General features: G+C 45.2%; 1 protein-coding gene across 2 annotated transcripts in view; it reads left to right on the forward strand.

The window, feature by feature from the left end:
- slain2 (SLAIN motif family, member 2) overlaps positions 1-22,596 on the forward strand; it is an 87,007-nt gene that overhangs the window by 52,611 nt on the left and 11,800 nt on the right. The window contains exons 6-7 of one of the 2 annotated variants that reach the window (XM_072496726.1): positions 11,555-11,698; positions 22,156-22,453. In XM_072496726.1, coding sequence (XP_072352827.1) covers positions 11,555-11,698; positions 22,156-22,453 — 442 coding nt within the window. The remainder of the gene's footprint in view (positions 1-11,554; positions 11,699-22,155; positions 22,454-22,596) is intronic. The other variant, XM_072496727.1, reaches the window with a different exon arrangement.

Consider the following 22,596-nt stretch of genomic DNA (forward strand, 5'->3'; position numbering starts at 1 on the left):
ATTCAACGGTATTTTGTAGTAACAGAAGAAAGAGGTTTGATAGCTCTGTTAATAAAGGTTAGAATCCGTTCAAAGTGAGGAATTATCTTGGTTCAGAAGGTGAAGATGTAGCATCAGTTTGAGTGGAGCTAAGAAATGTGGAAAAAGAAATAAATCTCTGAGAATAGTTTCTGGCAGTGTTTTTCAAACGTTCTTTTCTGGGACCCACTTTTGCCAACCAGCCAACCTACATGACACGCCACATTCGTTTACCTTTAATGTGAAAGGGCAGCGTGCTTGGTCCTCACGATCTCACTTGAATCAGGTTCAAAGGAGGAGAGGGAATGTGCACATCAGATGCCGACTTAGCTAGGTCCTTTGTTTCGTCTTCATCTTTGTGAAAACAGAAAATCCAACCTTGCTCTTGTCAGTTGTCGTGAAGGGCAATGGCAACCGAATGCTTGTGTTACTCAGTAGTGGATACTCCTGGGCGATGCTACTCCAGAATGCTGACAGCCTCATGGGCTTTTGGTGTGTTTTTGATGTGGCCTCACAGGTCAGGTACAGCAGCGTGGCCTCTTAATTTGGAGTCAGCTGTAAGTTAACAACTGAGACTGGGGTCTCAGCCTCAAAAGGCATTTTTCACCCACCACTTCTCTTTCAAAATCTGAAACTTCTCTCATTTTCCAGTACTTCCCTGCATATAACGCACAGGGCTTTGCATCCTTATTTGCAATGGCACAATGAACAAAACCATACCTCAAGAAATCAGCTTTATACTGCTTTGTTCCCGAGTTACGTTTCTTCTTTGTAGGCTGTCCACCAGAAGCCCTTGAGATCTGTACAGAGCTAACACTAGCACTGCTCTGTCCTGACCTGAAATCTCCTGAGTAACTCTCTCTCCAGATTCTGTTGTGAGATCTTGTCCAGAAGGTACACTGTCTGTTTGTGTCTCTGGCTGTCTCTTACATGTAAGAAAACAATCCATCTTCACAGTCCTCTTGCATTGTTTGCCAGCAGCTGGATAATGAAAGCAGCTCTCCTCCATGATTTGACGCTAAAGACATGTACATAAAGGGCTCCTGACATCAAGTGTCCATATGGGTGGGTGACCTGCTCACGGCTGCCGCTTCTTGCCAGAAGACTGCACGCAGCCTCATTTCTTTTCATTTAGAAGGCGGCAGCGGTTGCTATTCTCAATTTAAGAGCCAGTAGTGGCCATCAGATGCTTCTCCCGCGATTATAACCACCCTGGGAATGGCACGACCGATTGCTCCGACACCTTGAAAAAACCTTGATTTATGAGACCTCTGGCAGTCGCTACACTGGTCAGAGTATTTATAAAGAAATAATGTGGGCTTGTAAGAAAGGTACCATAATAATGTGGGAGAATTCATCTTCATATGGATTTGACATATCAAATTCATAGAATCGCTACAGTGCAGAAGGAGGCCTTTTGGCCCATCAAGTCTGCACCGACCCTCTGAAAGAGCATCCTACCTAGGCCACGTCCCCACCCTATCCCAGTAACCTGACCTAACCTTTTGAACACCAAGGAGCAATTAAGCATGGCCAATTTGCCTAACCGGCACATCTTTAGACTGTGGGAGAAAAAGGATCATGCGGAGGAAACCTATGCAAACACAGCGAAAGTGCAAACTCCACACAGAAAGTGACCCACAGTTGGAATTGAACCTGGGTCCTGGGTGCTGTGAGGCTGCAGTGCTAACCACTGTGCCATCGTGCCGTCAGTTGGCAACAGTAGTGTTCAGGATGATTTAAAGAGTGTATTCAGATTAGTTTCTTAAAGTGAAGTGGGTGCTGTTCCCTTGAGGATGAGACTGAGAAATTAATAATGGAATTGTGGAAGTGGCAGAGACTTTGAACAAGTATTTTGTATCTGTCTTCACAGTAGAAGTCACAAAAAGCATCCCAACAATAGTAGAAAATCAAGAGACAAAATGGAGAGAAGAACTTAAAACAATCACGAGGGGAAAATGTACATAGGAAAATTAATAGTTCTGAAGGTTAACAAATCCCATGGACCCGATGGCCTACATCCCAGGGTGTGAAGTGGTTGCTGAGTTAGTGGCTGTATTGGGTGTAAATTTCTGAGATTCTGGAAAGGTCCCAGCAGATGAAAAGCGTAACTTTAACACCTCCATTTAAGAAAGGCAGGTGGTAGACTTCCGGGTGCGGCGATGACCAGCTAAGTCGCACGTTTTGGCAGCTCCTGGTGGAAAGGACTTTTGGGCTCTTGATAGGAGCCCCAACGGCAATTTTAACAGCTAAAAACACTGTGCGGTAAACCAGAAGGGAATCCCCCCTGGACACGGATGGAAAAAGGAGAGGAAAGTGGCCGGATTGCGGTGGATCCTCTAGAGCAGCGACCAGGAAGGCAGGCACAAAGCAAGATGGTGTCGGAAGGAGGCAGTTTAATATGGGGCCCTGACCAACAAGAGTTCCTGCGGCGTTGCGTGGAAGAACTTAAAAAGGAGATGAAGAAGGAGCTGTTGGCCCCGATATTACAGGCGATTGAAGGGCTAAAGGAGGAGCAAAAGACCCAGGAGCAGGAGCTTCAGGTCGTGAAGGCAAAGGCTGCTGAGAATGAGGACGACATACAGGGCGTGGTGGTGAAGACAGAGATGCACGAGGCACAACACAAGGTGTGTGGAAAGGCTGGAGGTGCTGGAGAATAATGCGAGGAGGAAGAATTTAAGGATTCTTGGTCTTCCGAAGGGGCGGACGTCGGGGCATATGTGAGCACGATGCTGCACTCGTTAATGGGATCGGAGGCCCCGACGGGCCCGTTGGAGGTGTGGAGAGCCTATAGAGTTATGGCGCGAAGACCGAGGGCTGGAGAAATTCCTCGAGCCATAGTGGTGAGATTTCACCGATATAAGGACAGAGAGATGGTCCTCAGATGGGCAAAGAAAACTCGGATCAGTAGGTGGGAGAACGCAGTGATCCGCATATATCCAGATTGGAGTGCGGAGGTGGCGAGAAGGAGGGCAAGCTTTAATCGGGCCAAGGCGGTGCTGCACAAAAGGAAGGTTAAATTTGGAATGCTGCAGCCGGCAAGACTGTGGGTCACACATTAAGGGAAACACCACTACTTTGAAACGGCAGAAGAGGCGTGGACATTTATTGTCGAGGAGAAACTGGAATAAGCGGGCTAGAAAAAGAACGTTTGGGACAAAGTGGTGGGGCGAATATGTGGGGTGAAAAGGGGGAAGAGATGATTTCCCAAGTTGTCAATCCTGCGACCCTGTAACTTTTCTCTCTTCCCCATGTCGTGGGGGAGGGAGGATAAGGAGCTGGGGGTGCCGGCCATTGGGGGCGGGGCCAAATGGGAAGCGCGGATTTTGTTCCTGCGCTATGGTAATCATGGCGGGAACAGGGAAGCAGGAAGGAGGGGGCCTCGCACAGTGGGAGCCGAGGTCACGGGGGGAAGCCGAGGTCGGCCAGAGTTTGCTGACTTCTGGGAGCAACATGGGGGGGTGCAATTACGCTAGTGAGGGATCTGGGTGGCGGGGTGGGGGGTTAACTGGGTTGCTGCTGCTGGGGAGAAGGGGGAGCTGGTATGGGGTGGGGTGGTCGGGGCGGGAGGGCGCCGTTGGGGGGAGATACGGCTACGTGGGAACCGGGTGAGGAGCTGGATTGAAAAAGGAGATGGCTAGTCGACAAGGGGGGGGTAAAGAGCCCCCCAACCCGGCTGATCACGTGGAATGTGAGAGGGCTGAACGGGCCGATAAAGAGGGTACGGGTACTCGCACACCTAAAGAAACTTAAGGCAGATGTGGTTATGCTGCAGGAGACGCATCTGAAACTGATAGACCAGGTCAGACGACGCAAAGGATGGGTGGGGCAGGTGTTTCCCGGGGCTAGACGCAAAAAACAGGGGGGTGGCTATACTAGTGGGGAAGCGGGTAATGTTTGAGGCAAAGACCATAGTGGCGGATAGTGGGGGCAGATACGTGATGGTAAGTGCCAAATTGCAAGGGGAGGCGGTGGTCTTAGTGAACGTATATGCCCCGAACTGGGATGACGCCAACTTTATGAGGCGTATGTTAGGACGTATCCCGGACCTAGAGGTGGGGAAGTTGGAAATGGGTGGAGATTTTAACACGGTGCTGGACCCAGGGCTGGACAGATCGAGGTCCAGGACCGGAAGGAGGCCGGCTGCAGCTAGGGTGCTTAAGGACTTTATGGAGCAGATGGGAGGAGTAGACCCCTGGAGATTTAGTCGACATAGGAGTAAGGAGTTTTCATTTTTCTCCTATGTCCACAAAGTTTATTCACGGATAGACTTTTTTGTTTTGGGAAGGGCACTGATCCCAAAGGTGACGGGGACGGAGTACACGGCTATAGCTATTTCGGATCACGCTCCACATTGAGTGAACCTGGAGATAGGGGAGGAAAAAGAACAGCGTCCACCCTGGAGAATGGACATGGGATTATTGGCAGATGAGGGGGTGTGTTTAAGGGTGAGGGGGTGTATTGAAAGGTACTTGGAACTCAATGATAATGGGGAGGTTCAGGTGGGAGTGGTCTGGGAGGCGCTGAAGGCAGTGGTTAGAGGGGAGCTGATATCTATTAGGGCACATAAAGGAAAGCAGGAGGGTAGGGATAGGGAGCAGTTGTTGAAAGAACTTCTGAGGGTGGACAGACAATATGCGGAGGCACCGGAGGAGGGACTGTACAGGGAAAGGCAAAGGCTACATGTAGAATTTGACTTGTTGACTACGGGTAATGCAGAGGCACAATGGAGGAAGGCACAGGGTGTACAGTACGAATATGGGGAGAAGGCGAGCAGGTTGCTGGCCCACCAATTGAGGAAAAGGGGAGCAGCGAGGGAGATAGGGGGGTGAGAGATGAGGAGGGAGAGATGGAGCGGGGAGCGGAGAGAGTGAATGGAGTGTTCAAGGCATTTTATGAAAGATTATATGAAGCTCAGCCCCCGGATGGGAAGGAGAGAATGATGTGCTTTCTGGATCAGCTGGAATTTCCTAAGGTGGAGGAGCAGGAGAGGGCGGGACTGGGAGCACAGATTGAGACGGAGGAAGTAGTGAAAGGGATTGGGAGCATACAGGCGGGGAAGGCCCCGGGACCAGACCGATTCCCAGTTGAATTCTATAGGAAATATATGGACTTGCTGGCCCCACTACTGATGAGAACCTTTAATGAGGCGAGGGAAAGGGGGCAGCTGCCCCCGACTATGTCAGAGGCAATGATATCGCTCCTCCTAAAGAAGGAAAAAGACCTTCTGCAATGCGGGTCCTATAGGCCTATTTCCCTCCTGAATGTGGACGCTAAGATTCTGGCCAAGGTAATGGCAACGAGGATAGAGGATTGTGTCCCGGGGGTGGTTCATGAGGACCAAACTGGGTTTGTGAAGGGGAGACAGCTGAATACAAATATACGGAGGCTGCTAGGGGTAATGATGATGCCCCCACCAGAGGGGGAAGTGGAGATAGTGGTGGCGATGGATGCCGAGAAAGCATTTGATAGAGTGGAGTGGGATTATTTGTGGGAGGTGCTGAGGAGATTTGGCTTTGGAGATGGGTATATCAGATGGGTACAGTTGCTGTATAGGGCCCCGATGGCGAGCGTGGTCACGAATGGACGGGGGTCTGATTATTTTCGGCTCCATAGAGGGACGAGGCAGGGATGTCCTCTGTCCCCGTTATTGTTTGCACTGGCGATTGAGCCCCTGGCCATAGCATTGAGGGGTTCCAGGAAGTGGAGGGGAGTACTCGGGGGAGGAGAAGAACACCGGGTATCTCTGTATGCGGATGATTTGTTACTACATGTGGCGGACCCGGCGGAGGGGATGCCAGAGATAATGCGGATACTTGGGGAGTTTGGGGATTCTTCAGGGTATAAATTGAACATGGGGAAAAGTGAGTTGTTTGTGGTGCATCCAGGGGAGCAGAGCAGAGAAATAGAGGATTTACCGTTGAGGAAGGTAACAAGAGACTTTCGGTATTTGGGGATCCAGATAGCCAAGAATTGGGGTACATTACATAGGCTTAATTTAACGCGATTGGTGGAACAAATGGAGGAGGACTTCAAGAGATGGGATATGGTATCCCTGTCACTGGCAGGGAGGGTGCAGGCGGTGAAAATGGTGTTCCTCCCGAGATTCCTTTTTGTGTTTCAGTGCCTCCCGGTGGTGGTCACAAAGGCTTTTTTCAAAAGAATCGAGAAGAGTATTATGAGTTTTGTGTGGGCCGGGAAGACCCCAAGAGTGAGGAGGGGATTTTTGCAGCGTAGTAGGGATGGGATGGATGGCACTACGGAGCCTAAGTGAGTACTACTGGGCCGCCAATATTTCAATGGTGTGTAAGTGGATGGGAGAAGAGGAGGGAGCGGCGTGGAAGAGATTGGAGAGGGCGTCCTGCAGTGGGACTAGCCTACAAGCTATGGTGACGGCGCTGCTGCCGTTCTCACCGAAGAAATACACCACAAGCCCGGTGGTGGTGGCTACATTGAAAATTTGGGGGCAGTGGAGACGGCATAGGGGAAAGACTGGAGCCTCGGTGCGGTCCCCGATAAGAAATAACCATAGGTTTGTTCCGGGGAGAATGGATGGAGGATTTGGAGCATGGCAAAGAGCAGGGGTAGCACAATTGAGAGATCTGTTCGTAGATGGGACGTTTGCAAGTCTGGCAGCGCTGACTGAAAAATATGGGTTGCCCCAAGGGAATGCATTTCGGTATATGCAACTGAGGGCTTTTGCGAGGCAATAGGTGAGGGAATTCCCGCAGCTCCCGAAGCAGGAGGTGCAGGATAGAGTGATCTCAGAGACATGGGTGGGGGATGGTAAGGTGTCGGACATGTATAGGGAAATGAGGGACGAGGGGGAGATCATGGTAGATGAGCTGAAAGGGAAATGGGAAGAAGAGCTGGGGGAGGAGATTGAGGAGGGGCTGTGAGCTGATGCCCTATGTAGGGTAAACCCATCGTCCTCGTGTGCCAGGCTAAGCCTGATACAATTTAAGGTGTTACACAGGGCGCATATGACTGGAGCACGGCTCAGTAAATTTTTTGGGGTAGAGGATAGGTGTGCGAGATGCTCGAGAGGCCCAGCGAATCTCACCCACGTGGTCTGGTCATGCCCGGCACTACAGGGGTTTTGAGTGGGGGTGGCAAAGGTGCTTTCGAAGGTGGTGGGGGTCCAGGTCGAACCAAGCTGGGGGTTGGCTATATTTGGGGTTGCAGAAGAGCCGGGAGTGCAGGAGGCGAGAGAGGCTGACGTGTTGGCTTTTGCGTCCCTAGTAGCCCGGCGCAGGATATTGTTAATGTGGAAGGAAGCCAAACCCCCGGGTGTGGAGACCTGGATAAACAACATGGCAGGGTTTATAAAGTTAGAACGGATCAAGTTCGTATTAAGGGGTTCGGCTCAAGGGTTCACCAGGCGGTGGCAACCGTTTGTCGACTACCTCACAGAAAGATAGAGGGAATGGAAAGGAAGAAGACAACAGCAGCAACCCAGGGGGGAGGGGGGGAGGAATCGGACGGACTCTCAGGGATGTTATTGTATATGTTTCGGCACTTGTTTTAGGTAATGTATATTGGACTGTTGGATTGTATCTTTGGAGAGTATTAATTCTTGACCAGGCAGTTGCCATTTAGTTTGGTTTTTGTTTCTGTTCGTATATTATTTATTTGTTTAAAACTGGCCACTGTTATTTATATTGCTTTATTGTTGTGTAAAAGAAACACTACGTACTGTTATGTTTGGCCAAAAAATCTTGAATAAAATATTTTTTTTTTTTTTTTAAAAAAAAGAAAGGCAGGTGGTAGAAAGCAGAAAATCATAGACCAGTTAGCCTAACATCTGTCATTTGGAAAATGGTAGGATCTGTTATTAAGGAGGCAGTAGTAGGAGATTTAGAAAGCTGAATACAATTAGATAAGAGCCCACGGTGTTGAGAGTGATATATTAGCATGGCTAGAGGATCGATGGATTAACAGAAAACAGTCTGGATAAATGGGTAATTTTCAGGTTTCCAAACTGTTAATTTGTGGAGTGCCGCAGGGGTCAGTGCTGGGCCCTCAACTACTAACGATCTATATTCGTGACTTGGATGAAGGGACCATCTCTGTTGCCAAATCTATTGATAATAGGAAGGTAGGCAGGCTCAGTGGGCCGAATGGTCTCCTATTTGTTATGATCTTACAAGAGCAAATTGTGAGGAGTGTACAAGTAATTTGCAAAGGGACATGAGGTTCAGAGAGTGGTTTAAAAAAAAATTGGCAGGAAAATGTGAAGTTGCCACTGGCAGTAAGAACACCAAAGCAGTGTATTACTTGTGAGATTGCAGAACTTGGTGGTGCAAAAGAATCTGGGTGCCTTGTGCATGAATCACAAAGCCAGCATGCACGCATAGCAAGTAATTAGGAAGGCAAACTGAAGCCTTGCTACAACTTAACAGGGCATTGGTGAGACTGCACCAAGAGTACTCTACATTTTGGGTCTCCTTACTTAAGGAAGGTTATATTTGCATGGAAGAAGTTCAGAGAAGGTTAACTAGGCTGATTTCTGGGATAAAGGGCTTGTCTTATGAGGAAACACTGAACAGGTTCAGCCGAAACAGATTGGGATTTAGAATGAGAGATGTACTTCTTGAAACATACAAGATTCTGAGTGGGCTGGACTTCTGCTGACGGCGGGCGGGAGGCGGCCGCACAATGGAGGGCTCCCATTCGGGAACGGCATTTTCGGGGCTTTAAGCCCGGTCCCAGGGTCCACGGAGGCGGCAAAAGCAGGAAGAAACAGTGAAGGCATAGTGAAGAAAAATGTCGAGGATAAGCAAAAAATCATCCGTAAAGAAAACAGCTGAAGGTCCGTCGGGGAGTGGAAAGGTCGCCACGGGGTCACCAAGGAAAATGGAGGCTGGAGCACCAGGGGTGGCCGGATTGCTTACGGCTGAAGAAATAACTAAGGTGATGGCTGCGGAATTCGAAAGACAATTTACAAGATACATGGAGACCATGAGGAAGGAGATGAGAGAGGTTTTGAGTGCGCTGGTGGGGGAGGCGATTTCCCCGGTGGCGAGTGCAGTGGCGGAGGTGCGAGAGCAAGGGGAGGCGCTGAAGGAAGTGGAGGAGACATTATTGCAGCACGGTGATCAACTTGCCTCGATGGGGAAGGAGATACGGAAGGTGATGGACATTAACAAGCATCTGCGAGGAAAAATGGAAGACCTGGAAAACCGATCCAGGTGACAGAATTTGAGGATTGTGGGGCTGCCCAAAGGAGTTGAAGGACCGAGGCCGACTGAGTACTTTGCCGCGATGCTGGTGAAACTATTGGGGGAAGAGGGAGGATCCCTCCCGATATGAACTGGATCGGGCTCATCGGTCGTGGAGGCCTGTACCAAAGGCGAGTGAGCCGCCAAGGGCAGTGACTCTGTGCTTCTGTAGATACAGTGTGAAGGAGAAGGTCCTGAGCTGGGCCAAGCAGAAGCGGGTGGTGCAGTGGGCTGGAGCTGGTATACGTGTATACCAGGACTTTACGGTGGAGCTGGCGAGGAGGCGGGCTGCCTTCAACCGGGTGAAGAGGGCACTACATTAGCAAGGTGCAGTGCGGCATTGTATATCCAGCCAAGCTGAGGGTGACTTACAAGCTCAGGGACTTTTATTTTTGAACGGCGGAAGCAGCAGGTGAGTTTGCGAAGGCAGAAGGACTGTGGCAGAACTGAGAAATTGAGAAATGGCCATGTGCCGATGTGACCTCATGACTGACTGTATTTTCTTCTTTTTTTGTTTCACTGTGTGCGGGTGTCGGGGCTAAAGGAGCCAATGTTGTATATATTTGGAAAAGGGAAGTGATGGGACTTTCACTCGAAATGAGGGCTCTTTGGGGTGTAGGTGGATATGCGGGGTTTGTGTGCTAAAAGGGGATTTCTGGGCTTTCCTAGGGCCGGGCAAGGGGGAAAGAGACCCGGGAGGGGTCCTCCACGCTGGCCAGTTTAAAACGGCCAGTGAACGGGAGTGAGGTGGGGGGAGGGGCTGCGGCCATCGGAGCCTGGCAGAACAGGGTCTGAGTGGTCTAGCCGGGGTGGAAAGTTGGGGAGGAGTTTTACAACAGGCAGTGGACGGGAGGAGTTGGAGACTGGGGAGGGGTCTACAACTCTTGGGTATCATGTACGGTACTCTTTCAGAGGTTGGATGGCGTTGAGTGTAGGGGGGGGGGGGGGGAGGGGGAGTGGACTCTATAGGTCAATGGTGACCATGGGCGGTCCCGGGCTCCTTTTTCTTTTTCTCCTTTGTTTTTTGTTGCCACCGTGGGAGGGTTTGTTTTATTGGATGCATATATTGACAGGTGGGCCGTTGTTTGGGGTGGTGGGAGGATGGGATCGTTGGTATTGTTAAGGGGATTGATTTTGTATTTGTTACCGTTTACTGTTTGTGGGTGGGGTGTAAATTTTGAAGGAAAATGTGAAAATGGAGAATAAAAACATTAAAAAAAAAAAAAAAGATTGAGTGGGCTTGACCGGGTAGATATTGAGACGATTCTCTTTATGGGGGAATCTAAAACTAGGGAACACAATTTCAAACATCATAGGTCTTCAATTTAAGACTGTAATGAAGAGGAATTTCTTGGAGGGTCCTTAGCCTTTGAAATTCCCTTCCACAGATATCCGAGGAGACTGGGCTATTGACTATGTTCAAGAGCTGAGTTGAAAATTAAATGAAAATCGCTTATTGTCAAAAGTAGGCTTCAAATGAAGTTGCAATGAAAAGCCCCTAGTGGCCACATTCTGGCGCCTGTTCGGGGAGGCTGGTACAGGAATTGAACCGTGCTGCTGGCCTGCCTTGGTCTGCTTTAAAAGCCAGCTCTTTAGCCCTATACTAAACCCGCCCCAGACAGTTGGACATATTTTTGATCTCCCGGGGAGTCTAGTTTTGTGGCACAAATACAGACAAGAAGTTGGATTTGACGCTACAATCTGTTCATCCACGATGTTATTGAATGATAGAGCACAGTTAATGGGCCAAATGGCCTACTCCTATTTCTTGTTATTGATCTCTATAATTCTAAAACCTCCAGCTTTTTAAAAAATCAGTGCAGCTTCATTTTCTTCTGTAAGGTTGTTCCAAATGCCCACTAAGCTGAAGGGGAGAAATTCTTCTAATCTCAATTTTCAACTTGAATTAATTGTAAAACATACAGTAGATCTGTGCAAAGAATCAGCTTTTATTTACTTTGTATTTGTTTTGATTAAAATCTGAATAGTGCAGTCTATTCCATTTTTCTTCAGTAAGAGCAAGTTTGTACCTTGAATTGCAAAACTGTCAAATTAACATTGGTTTTGATAGTGTGATTGAAGTTATTTGTTCAATGAGAATTTAAGATCAAAAGACTTGGGATTTCTTTGTTTATTTGCACATAAATGGCCGCTTTTTTTAAAGAAGAGAATGCATGTTTTGTTAATCTTTTGATTAGTGTTTTCTTAAGTAAGGAACAATCCTTTCACATAGTTCATTTGATGTATTAGACTTGCACGCACAGGTTTTATGTAAGTGGCTAACCTTTGCCATTTTGTCTTTGTTTTTGTTCTAGAAAAGTTGAGACGTAGTCTTCCCAATCTATTCAGGACTTCTAATGTACAGTCAGCAGAGTCTGTTAAAAACAGTAGAAGTTGTGACTCAAATTTACAAGTGCCAAATGGGGGAATACCCCGAATTCAGCAACAAGCTTCAGCGAGTAAGTCTGCATTAAAGTCGAAACAAACAAGTTTCATACACAGAAGTACTGCGTAGTAGATTCACGACTGGTACTTCATAGTAGATTCACGACTGGTACTGCATGGTAGATTCATGACTGGTACTGCATGGTAGATTCATGACTGGTACTGCAGATGTAGATTCATGACTGGTACTGCAAAGTAGATTTATGACTGGTACTGCATAGTAGATTCATGAATGATACTGCATAGTAGATTTATGACTGGTACTGCAAAGTAGATTCATGACTGGTACCGCATAGTAGATTCATGAATGATACTGCATAGTAGATTCATGACTGGTACTGCATAGTAGATTCATGACTGGTACTGCATAGTAGATTCATGACTGGTACCGCATAATAGATTCATGACTGGTACCGCATAATAGATTCATGACTGGTACCGCATAGTAGATTCATGACTGGTACCGCATAGTAGATTCATGACTGGTACCGCATAATAGATTCATGACTGGTACCGCATAATAGATTCATGACTGGTACCGCATAGTAGATTCATGACTGGTACCGCATAGTAGATTCATGACTGGTACCGCATAATAGATTCATGACTGGTACCGCATAGTAGATTCATGACTGGTACTGCATAGTAGATTCATGAATGATACTGCATAGTAGATTTATGACTGGTACTGCAAAGTAGATTCATGACTGGTACTGCATAGTAGATTCATGAATGATACCGCATAGTAGATTCATGAATGATACTGCATAATAGATTCATGACTGGTACTGCATAGTAGATTCATGACTGGTACCGCATAATAGATTCATGACTGGTACCGCATAGTAGATTCATGACTGGTACCGCATAATAGATTCATGACTGGTACCGCATAGTAGATTCATGACTGGTACTGCATAGTAGATTCATGACTGGTACCGCATAGTAGATTCATGACTGGTACTGCATAGTAGCATTGTACATAAGAACTAGGAGTAGGAGTAGGCCATCTGGCCCCTCAAGCCTTCTCCACCATTCAATGAGATCATGGCTGATCTTTTGTGGACTCAACTCCACTTTCTGGCCCGAACACCATAACCCTTAATCCCTTTATTCTTCAAAAAACGATCTATCTTTATCTTAAAAACATTTAATGAAGGAGCCTCTACTGCTTCACTGGGCAAGGAATTCCATAGATTCACAACCCTTTGGGTGAAGAAGTTCCTCCTAAACTCAGTCCTAAATCTACTTCCCCTTATTTTGAGGCTATGCCCCCTAGTTCTGCTTTCACCCGCCAGTGGAAACAACCTGCCCGTATCTATTCCCTTCATAATCTTATATGTTTCTATAAGATCCCCCCCATATCCTTCTAAATTCCAACGAGTACAGTCCCAGTCTACTCAACCTCTCCTCGTAATCCAACCCCTTCAGCTCTGGGATTAACCTAGTGAATCTCCTCTGCACACCCTCCAGTGCCAGTATTTCCTTTCTCAAGTAAGGAGACCAAAACTGAACACAATACTCCAGGTGTGGCCTCACTAACACCTTATACAATTTCAGCAGAACCTCCCTAGTCTTAAACTCCATCGCTCTAGCAATGAAGGACAAAATTCCATTTGCCTTCTTAATCACCTGCTGCACCTGTAAACCAACTTTCTGCGACTCATGCACTAGCACACCCAGGTCTGTCTGCACAGCAGCATGTTTTAATATTTTATCATTTAAATAATAATCCCTTTTGCTGTTATTCCTACCAAAATGGATAACCTCACATTTGTCAACATTGTATTCCATCTGCCAGACCCTAGCCCATTCACTTAGCCTATCCAAGTCCCTCTGCAGACTTCCAGTATCCTCTGCACTTTTTGCTTTACCACTTATCTTAGTGTCGTCTGCAAACTTGGACACATTGCCCTTGGTCCCCAACTCCAAATCATCTATGTAAATTGTGAACAGTTGTGGGCCCAACACTGATCCCTGAGAGACACCACTAGCTACTGATTACCAACCAGAGAAACACCCATTAATCCCCACTCTTTGCTTTCTATTAATTAACCAATCCTCTATCCATGCTACTACTTTGTAGATTCATGACTGGTACTGCATGGTAGATTCATGATTGGTATTGCAAATGTAGATTCATGACTGGTACTGCATAGTAGATTCATGACGTACTGCAGATGTAGATTCATGATTGGTACCGCGGATGTCGATTCATGACTGGTACTGTAGATTCATGACTGGTACTGCAGATGTAGATTCATGACTGGTACTGCAGATGTAGATTCATGACTGGTACTGCAGATGTAGATTCATGACTAAGTCGGAGCTTGTGAAGTCAGGAGACAAGTAGCAGAGTGAATAGCAAACTGGCTATAAATTAGAAAGCAGGTATGAATGATAGACTGACAGAAGTGTGATATTCCTCATAAGACCATAAGACATAGGAGCAGAATTAGGCCACTCAGCCTATTGAATCTGCTCCGCCATTCAATCATGGCTGACATTTTCGCATGCTGGGATCACAATTGTTCATCCTTTTATTTAAATGATTGGGTCTCCGGAATCAGAACAATATCAAAATTGCAGATGTAGCCAAATTGGAAGATATAGTTAATACAGAGTATGCAAAGTACAAGATGACTTAACTTGTAGAATGTGTGTAGATGTGTGAGATTGTGCATTTTGGTAGGAAGAGTGAGGAGGTTACCTGTTCCTCGGAAAATAAGTCTAGTTGAGGTGGAAGAATAAAGGAATCTAAGGGTACGGATTCACATATTTTCAAAGTAACAAACAAATTATCAAATCCGTAAATATGCAAACGACCTCTGGTTCATTTCACATTTGGAGTCCTCCGTTTTGGTCTCCATGCTGTGGAAGGAACTTGTAATAGGCACTGGAGAAAGTGCAAAAACAAATTAAAAGATGATACCAGAAACGGGATGGTGCAACTACATAAACACCGAAATGGCTGGGTTTCGTTTCTCTAGAAAAAAGACTGATAATGTCCTTCAAAATTATAAACACGTTTGATAGAATAGTATGTCCAAAACGAGGGGCCATATGGGGCCATATATATAATAAAACCAAAATACTGTAAAGTAGTAAATGCTGGAAAAACTCAACAGCATCTGTAGATAGAGTTGACATCATTGTGGGGGCCCCCCGCTAATCACGTTCATATGTTTTGGTCCTGTCCAAAGCTAGAGGATTACTGGAAGGAGGTTTTTAGGGTAATTTCTAAAGTGGTGCACGTGAAACTGGACCCGGGCCCCCGGGTGGCCATATTCGGGGTGTCGGACCAGCCAGGGTTGGAAACCGGTGCGGAGGCCGATGTTGTAGCCTTCGCCTCATTGATCGGCAAAAGGCGGATCCTGATGGGTTGGAGAGCAACCTCTCCACCCTGTGCCCTGGTGTGGCGGGGGAACATGTTGGAATTCTTGACTCTTGAGAAGGTTAAGTTTGAACTGAGGGGAAGGATGGAGGGGTTCTCCAATTCATGGGCATTATTCATTATGCACTTTCAAGAACTGGATAACATCGAACATTAGTTGGGGGTGGGCGGGGGGGGTGGGGGCGGTGTGTTAACGGTGACTATGGGTGATTCCTGATTCCTTTTTGTCATTTGTTTATGTGAACATGCGGGCCAATGTTTGGGGGGAGGATGGGATCGTTGTTATTGATATGGGGATTGACATATTTGTTACTGATTATTGTTTATTGTTGGTGGGTGTAAATTTGGGAGAAAATGTGAAAAAGGAGAATAAAAAATATATTTTTTTAAAAAGCAAAACAGTTGACATGTCAAGTCTTACAACAGGTCAAACCTGTTGGACTTTAACCTGGTGTTGTAAGACTTCTTACTGTTATTTTGATGTTTATCTAGTTGCTCCTGCTTTTGAGTCCATACTATTTTAAACTTTGTTATTTTTACATATTAAAGAAGATTAACTTCCACCACATCTTTCAGACTACCACCTTGTGGTCAAGTTATCACAACGAGGAATTAAGGCGAAATTCCTTTCCTAAAGAGTATGGTGAGAATGTGGAATTTACTACCACATGAATAAGTTGAAGTGAATAATATAAATGTAATTAAGGGTAAGATGGATGAGAGAGAAAGAAATAGCAGGCTATGTGATAGGGTGAGATGAAGTGAGTTGGCAGAAGACTTGTGTGGAGCATAAATACCACCATTAGACTTGGGCTGAATAGCCTGTTTTTGTGACGTTAAATTGTAATTAAATGGACTAACAAGATCACTCAAAGGCTTCTTTGGGCTTGATAAGTTACTTAGTGTAAGAAACTAGTTCTTGTCTTTTTACCTAATCAATTTTTAATTGTACATGCAAGTTGTTTCAATGACTGGGACCTTTGCTCTTTGTAGTATATATAAAGTGCTGGGACCTTTGCTCTTTGTAGTATATATAAATGATTTGGAGGAAAATGTAACTGGTCTGATTAGTAAGTTTGCAGACGACACAAAGGTTGGTGGAATTGCGGATAGCGATGAGGACTGTCGGAGGATACAGCAGGATTTAGATTGTCTGGAGACTTGGGCGGAGAGATGGCAGATGGAGTTTAACCTGGACAAATGTGAGGTAATGCATTTTGGAAGGGCTAATGCAGGTAGGGAATATACAGTGAATGGTAGAACCCTCAAGAGTATTGAAAGTCAAAGAGATCTAGGAGTACAGGTCCACAGATCACTGAAAGGGGCTACACAGGTGGAGAAGGTAGTCAAGAAGGCATACGGCATGCTTGCCTTCATTGGCCGGGGCATTGAGTATAAGAATTGGCAAGTCATGTTGCAGCTGTATAGAACCTTAGTTAGGCCACACTTGGAGTATAGTGTTCAATTCTGGTCGCCACACTACCAGAAGGATGTGGAGGCTTTAGAGAGGGTGCAGAAGAGATTTACCAGAATGTTGCCTGGTATGGAGGGCATAAGCTATGAGGAGCGATTGAATAAACTCGGTTTGTTCTCACTGGAACGAAGGAGGTTGAGGGGCGACCTGATAGAGGTATACAAAATTATGAGGGGCATAGACAGAGTGGATAGTCAGAGGCTTTTCCCCAGGGTAGAGGGGTCAATTACTAGGGGGCATCGGTTTAAGGTGAGAGGGGCAAGGTTTAGAGTAGATGTACGAGGCAAGTTTTTTACGCAGAGGGTAGTGGGTGCCTGGAACTCACTACCGGAGGAGGTAGTGGAGGCAGGGACGATAGGGACATTTAAGGGGCATCTTGACAAATATATGAATAGGATGGGAATAGAAGAATACGGACCCAGGAAGTGTAGAAGATTGTAGCTTAGTCGGGCAGTATGGTCGGCACGGGCTTGGAGGGCCGAAGGGCCTGTTCCTGTGCTGTACATTTCTTTGTTCTTTGTTGACTGGCTTTGAAAAATCCTTGTTTAAACCAATGGCCAACAATGCAGTTTAATCATAACATTTCAGGATGGATATTTGAGCAGTTTCAGTTGACAGTATCAATGGACTTCATTGTGAGCTTCAACATTAATCCACGAGGAATCTACATTCTGTTTTTGTTCTTGGATCCTGATATGCGGTTCTTCTATTTTTCAACTCCACACTGTCTAAATTGTGATATGGATTGCTCTTGTTCTCTTGGGTGCAGCGATAATTGTTTCAATTAATGATACTGTGCTTTTTGTTCTTGGTCTTGGAGGGGAAATTGCCAGCCAGCTGTTCCATTGACTGTCTAGTCTTACAATTAACATCTCATGCTTTGTTCACTGGCACTTTAAGTCATTTTAATTTTTAGATGTGTCAGTAAGGTCGAATCATAGAACCCCTACAGTGCAGAAGGAGGCCATTCAGTCCATCGTGACTGCACCAACTCTCTGAAAGAGGACTCCATCCAAGCATACTCACTTGTCCTATCGCAATAACCCCTTAACCTAACCTACACATCTTTGGACTGTGGGAGGAAATCTGAGCACCGGGAGGAAACCCACGCAGACACTCCACACAGACAGTCACCCAAGGCTGGAATTGAGCCCGCGTGAGGCAGCACTGCCACTGTATACCCAATTGGTTACTATACCAGCGAATAATTCCTGTACAATCAGGTGGAGGCGGAGCAATTCCCAGTCCTTCCCGTTGAAGAACATGACCAGTGAGCGGAGAATTTGCCTGTTGTGTCAATGATAAGTTTATCAGCACCGAAGCTCATGCTACAATGTTTTAATTCTAACCCAATCATCATCTTTTATAAAGGGTTGAATTATGTAGAGAATGTCATTGATTTATAAGGTAAAAATACAGAATTAAGTGCGATAAATTCTTGAATTCTGTGCATACGAGCAGTGTAATAGCAAAAACTTAAAAGGATAGCCGGCTCTTTGAGGGGGTAGAAGATGTGTGTGAACATTGCCGCGGGGGGGGGGGGGGGGGGGGGGTGGAGCCTGCAAACCACGTTCATATGTTTTGGTCCTGTCCAAAGCTGGAGGATTACTGAAAGGAGGTTTTTCGGGTATCTCTAAAGTGGTGCACGTGAAACTGGACCCAGGCCCTCGGGAAGCTATATTTGGGGTGTCGGACCAGCTGGGGTTGCAAACTGGCGCGGAGGCAAATGTTGTAGCCTTTGCCTCGTTGATCGGCCGATGGCAGATCCTGTTAGGGTGGAGATCAACCTCTCCACCCTGTGCCCTGGCGTGGCAGGGGTACCTGCTGGAATTCTTGACGCTTGTAAAGGTTAAATTTGAACTGAGGGGAAGGATGACCATACAATTCATGACCGTTATTCATTATGCACTTTCAAGAATTGGATCCCATCGAACATTAGGGGGTGGTGGCTTTGAGGGGAGAGGGGACTCTGTGTTAATGGTGACTATGGATGATTCCTGATTCTTTTTTGTTATTTGTTTATGTTAACATGCGGGCTGCTCATTGGGAATTTGGTGGAAGGATGGGTTTGTTATTGATATGGGGATGGACATTGCATCGTTACTGATTATTGTTTATTGTTGATGGGTGTAAATTTGGGAGAAAATGTGAAAAAGGAGGAGAATAAAAATATTTTAATAGAAGTATTACAACACCAGTTTAAAGGCCAAAAGGTTTGTTTTAAATCACTAGCTTTCGGTGCACAGCTCCACCATCAGGTGAGACTCGCCTGATGAAGGAGCTGTTCTCCGAAAGTTAGTGATTTGAAACAAAGATGGTGGACTTTAAACTGGTGTTGTAAGACTTCTTACTATGATACAGAGAGACATCATACAGACTAGGACTAGTAGAGAGTCATCTGTTGACATTTTCAAGATAACCATGATGGAACAAGAGGTAGAAGGCCTTATGCTGACTTAATTGCACAGGATAAAATCAACTAAACTAGGGCCGTACCACAGATGATAAAATAATGTTAAGAACCCCGCTGGGCGGCACGGTAGCACAGTTGCTTCACAGTTCCAGGGTCTCGAGTTTGTTTCCTGGCTTGGGTCACTGTCTGCGCGGAGTCTGCACATTCTCCCCGTGTCTGCGTGTGTTTCCACCGGGTGCTCCGGTTTCCTCCCACAGTCCAAAAGATGTGCAGGTTAGGTGGATTGGCCACACTAAATTGCCCTTGGTGTCCAAAAAGGTTAAGTGGGGTTACTGGATTACGGGTATAGGGTGGAGATGTGGGCTTGGGTAGGGTGCTCATTTGTATAACTCCACTGATCTCTGGTAAACAATGCTTCTGATAATGGCTATTTGCACCTCAATGCCTCTCGACTCCTGATAACCTTGTTACTGGGAAAATTAGATCTCATTATTCCTCTAGATGGTTGATAGTCTTGTTGTTTTTTCGTTACTTTATTTTCATCTCAAATTCACTGGTAATCTCATTAACTTCCCAAATTTTAACAAGGAGGATGAGGCGATTGAACTCTGCAGTACAATCGGTACAGTATATCTGGTAATAGTACTTAAGACCATTTATGTCCAGCATTTAAATGGATAAATATCTCATTATTAAAAGTGCTATATAAATAACTTTGAAGCAAATTATTATTTGTAAAACAAAATACTCCTCACTAGTGTTTGTATATCATATATTTATCTTGATTCCCATGGATACTTAACCTAACAGTTCTTTCTTTCACCTCAAAAAATGTCTTCATTCAAACATAATTATCCAGCTTTCCAGCAGCAGTGTCATTCCTTGATCGAGAAGATGTGCAGGTAACCTCTTATTTACCAATGCTGCCTTGTAACTACAGTGGTACAAGAATAATTCAAAGTAGCTCAATTTGTCCTCCTTCCCTGTGGGAAAAGTAAACGAGTATTTCTCATTTAAACCTCTTCTGTCTGCCCAGTTTTCATTATGATTAGGAATGTGCCATGCTTACTTCCTGTAAGAAAGCTGTTTGCAACTCTTGATTTCTTTTTTTTAAATTTAGAGTATCCAATTACTTTTTTATTCCAATTAAGGGGCAATTTAGTGTGGCCAATCCACCTAGCCTGCACATCTTTGGGTTGTAGGGGCGAAACCCACACAAACACGGGGAGAATGTGCAAACTCCACACGGACAGTGACCCAGAGCTGGGATCGAACCTGGGACCTCGGCGGCGTGAGGTAGCAGTGCTAACCACTGTGCCACCGTGCTGCCCTTTAGCTCTTGATTTCTTCCTATACCTCCTACAAAAGCTGAGATATTCCTTGGAAAACCTCTCCTCTGTCCTGACTCATTGTGGTTGCAAGGATAAGTGTAGACGACTGAGATGATCAAATACTTCTGTCATGCATTGCTGTCGAGACAGGTGCAGTGGGGAATGTTGTTGGAATGCCATAAGTACTGATTAAGAAAAGAAATGCAATGTTAATTACCAAAACATTCTGCAATTTTGTTTGATCCTTCAGACGTCAAGTGAATATTCAGGCACTTAATCAGTGGATTAGAGTTTGCAATCAAGGATATTCAATGATTTCTATAAGTAGCAGTTTATTTTCACTTTAAGTTTGTTTTGTCCCATATTTGTGAAAAAAAATCTTTTCAGTACTGTGCCCAAGTGTTGTCCCAGATATAACTTAATGTTATTTTTTTGATATTAGATCTTGATATCAACTTCTAATTTCAAGATTTAATTTGTAGCAAGAATTTTATAACTCGGTAACACGAAGTGTGTGGCAGTATGGTTAGTTACTGCAGGAATTGCATTCTCTGCCATAATTGTAAAGATTTATTTTTTGTACCAAACTGTTTTGTTTTCCTTGCTGATGCAGTGAACAATGTGGGAAGTGGGTGAGCTACCCGAGAGCAAACTGATCTAAGCTTTGTGGAAGATTGAAGATGGCAACAGTGACATAGAGCCAAGTTCACTTGAAGTGTCTCAGCCACTGTTGCCACCTGTTTTGTCCTTGCCTAAATTCATGTGATTGCCCTGTCAAGTACGAGTGCTTTGTAACTGAAGTGAGAGGATGACCTTCCTTCTCTCAACCCAGAATTTAATTTGAACTAACCTGTTTTTTTCATGCATACATCGATTCAGCTGCTTTAACAATGGAATGGGTCAGTCAGATAGTAACGTTATGGAGGCTGATGAAAGGCGTATCTCTCAGACTATTTGACAGAAGTTCTTAGAACACGCAAAAGGGGTTGAATAATTTAAATCAGTTGGAAAACACTGATGATAAAGGAGTAAAATATATTCTTATCAGTAAAGTTTATGTTACTGAATTTGCATTCTTTATGACTGCCTATATCTTGTTAGGTTTAGCACCTCTGGTAAGATGTTTCTCGAGTCCATGTTGGTATTTTAGTTTTCCAAGCAAGGGATTTCCAGATGTTGTTGGTAAAGAATGTCAAGGGCAGCAATGGATTTACTGCAACAAGAACAGAGGGTGCTGGAAGAACGCAGGTCTGGCAGCATCTGTAGGAAGATAAAACAGTTAACGTTTCAAATCCGTTTGACATCCACAGTATATTGTTTATATTAAGTTAGTTCAGGCAATATATTTGCATTGAGTAAACAAAGCAAACACTAAATACTCTAAAAAGCAGCATCATACATTAACAGGTTAATGTGGTGTCATTCCTGAAATATTTTTTATCCACCAAGCAAATACTTGATACTGTGCATTATAGAAATATAAATGAGTTCAGATATCAATTTACTTAAATATAATAGTCAAAAAATGTTGACACAAGTTTACAAATTGCTCCGAATTAATTGGGAACAGGTAATTTATGTATTTGACCACTTTTAACTCCTGAGTACAATTACTATAACATCAGTTATGGAGGGGTGCACTATTCCAGTGCTGCCTTTCTGTATTTGTGCAAGCAGTGTAAAGATTCTGGTGTTTGAAAATATGTTGGTACAATCAGGTCTTGTCTTCACAGAAGTTTAGGTTTCAAAATGTAAGTGAAGTTAGATTATGACGAGGGTAATTTTTTCAGAAATTTTCTAGAATGCACAAGTTGTTCAAGAAAAATTATCTACATGTAGTATTTCCTTTTCTTTCGCAGTACCTTCTCCAAGTAAGCTCAGGCTTCCTACCACACCATCTCCATTGGCACTCCGACAGCCGCTGAAAGCAATGGCGAATCCAGGGCCTGTTTCCACAAACTCTGCATCTAACCATAATAGTTCTGCATCAGGGCCCACTGTTCAGTGTCTCAGTTCTCCAAGTCACACTGCTGCAAGTGGCATCAATCCCAATAAAGGACAAGTTGCAGGGAGTCGGAGTGGCTTGCCGCGACCTAGTGCCTCTACTGGAGGGGGGATACCAGTGCCTCGGAGTAAGCTTGCACAGCCCGTTAGAAGGTAAGCATTTAACAGCAGAACCTTTCATTTACATGAAACCAAATTTCTCAATGCTAACTGAGGGACACAGCAAACATTTCAATAAGCTGGGTGGAAACCAAATAGCTATAATTTCAGGCAGAATAATGAATTAGTTTTCCTTT

This window comes from Scyliorhinus torazame, chromosome 3 (genome assembly GCF_047496885.1).
Source record: "Scyliorhinus torazame isolate Kashiwa2021f chromosome 3, sScyTor2.1, whole genome shotgun sequence".
Lineage (NCBI taxonomy): Eukaryota > Metazoa > Chordata > Chondrichthyes > Carcharhiniformes > Scyliorhinidae > Scyliorhinus > Scyliorhinus torazame.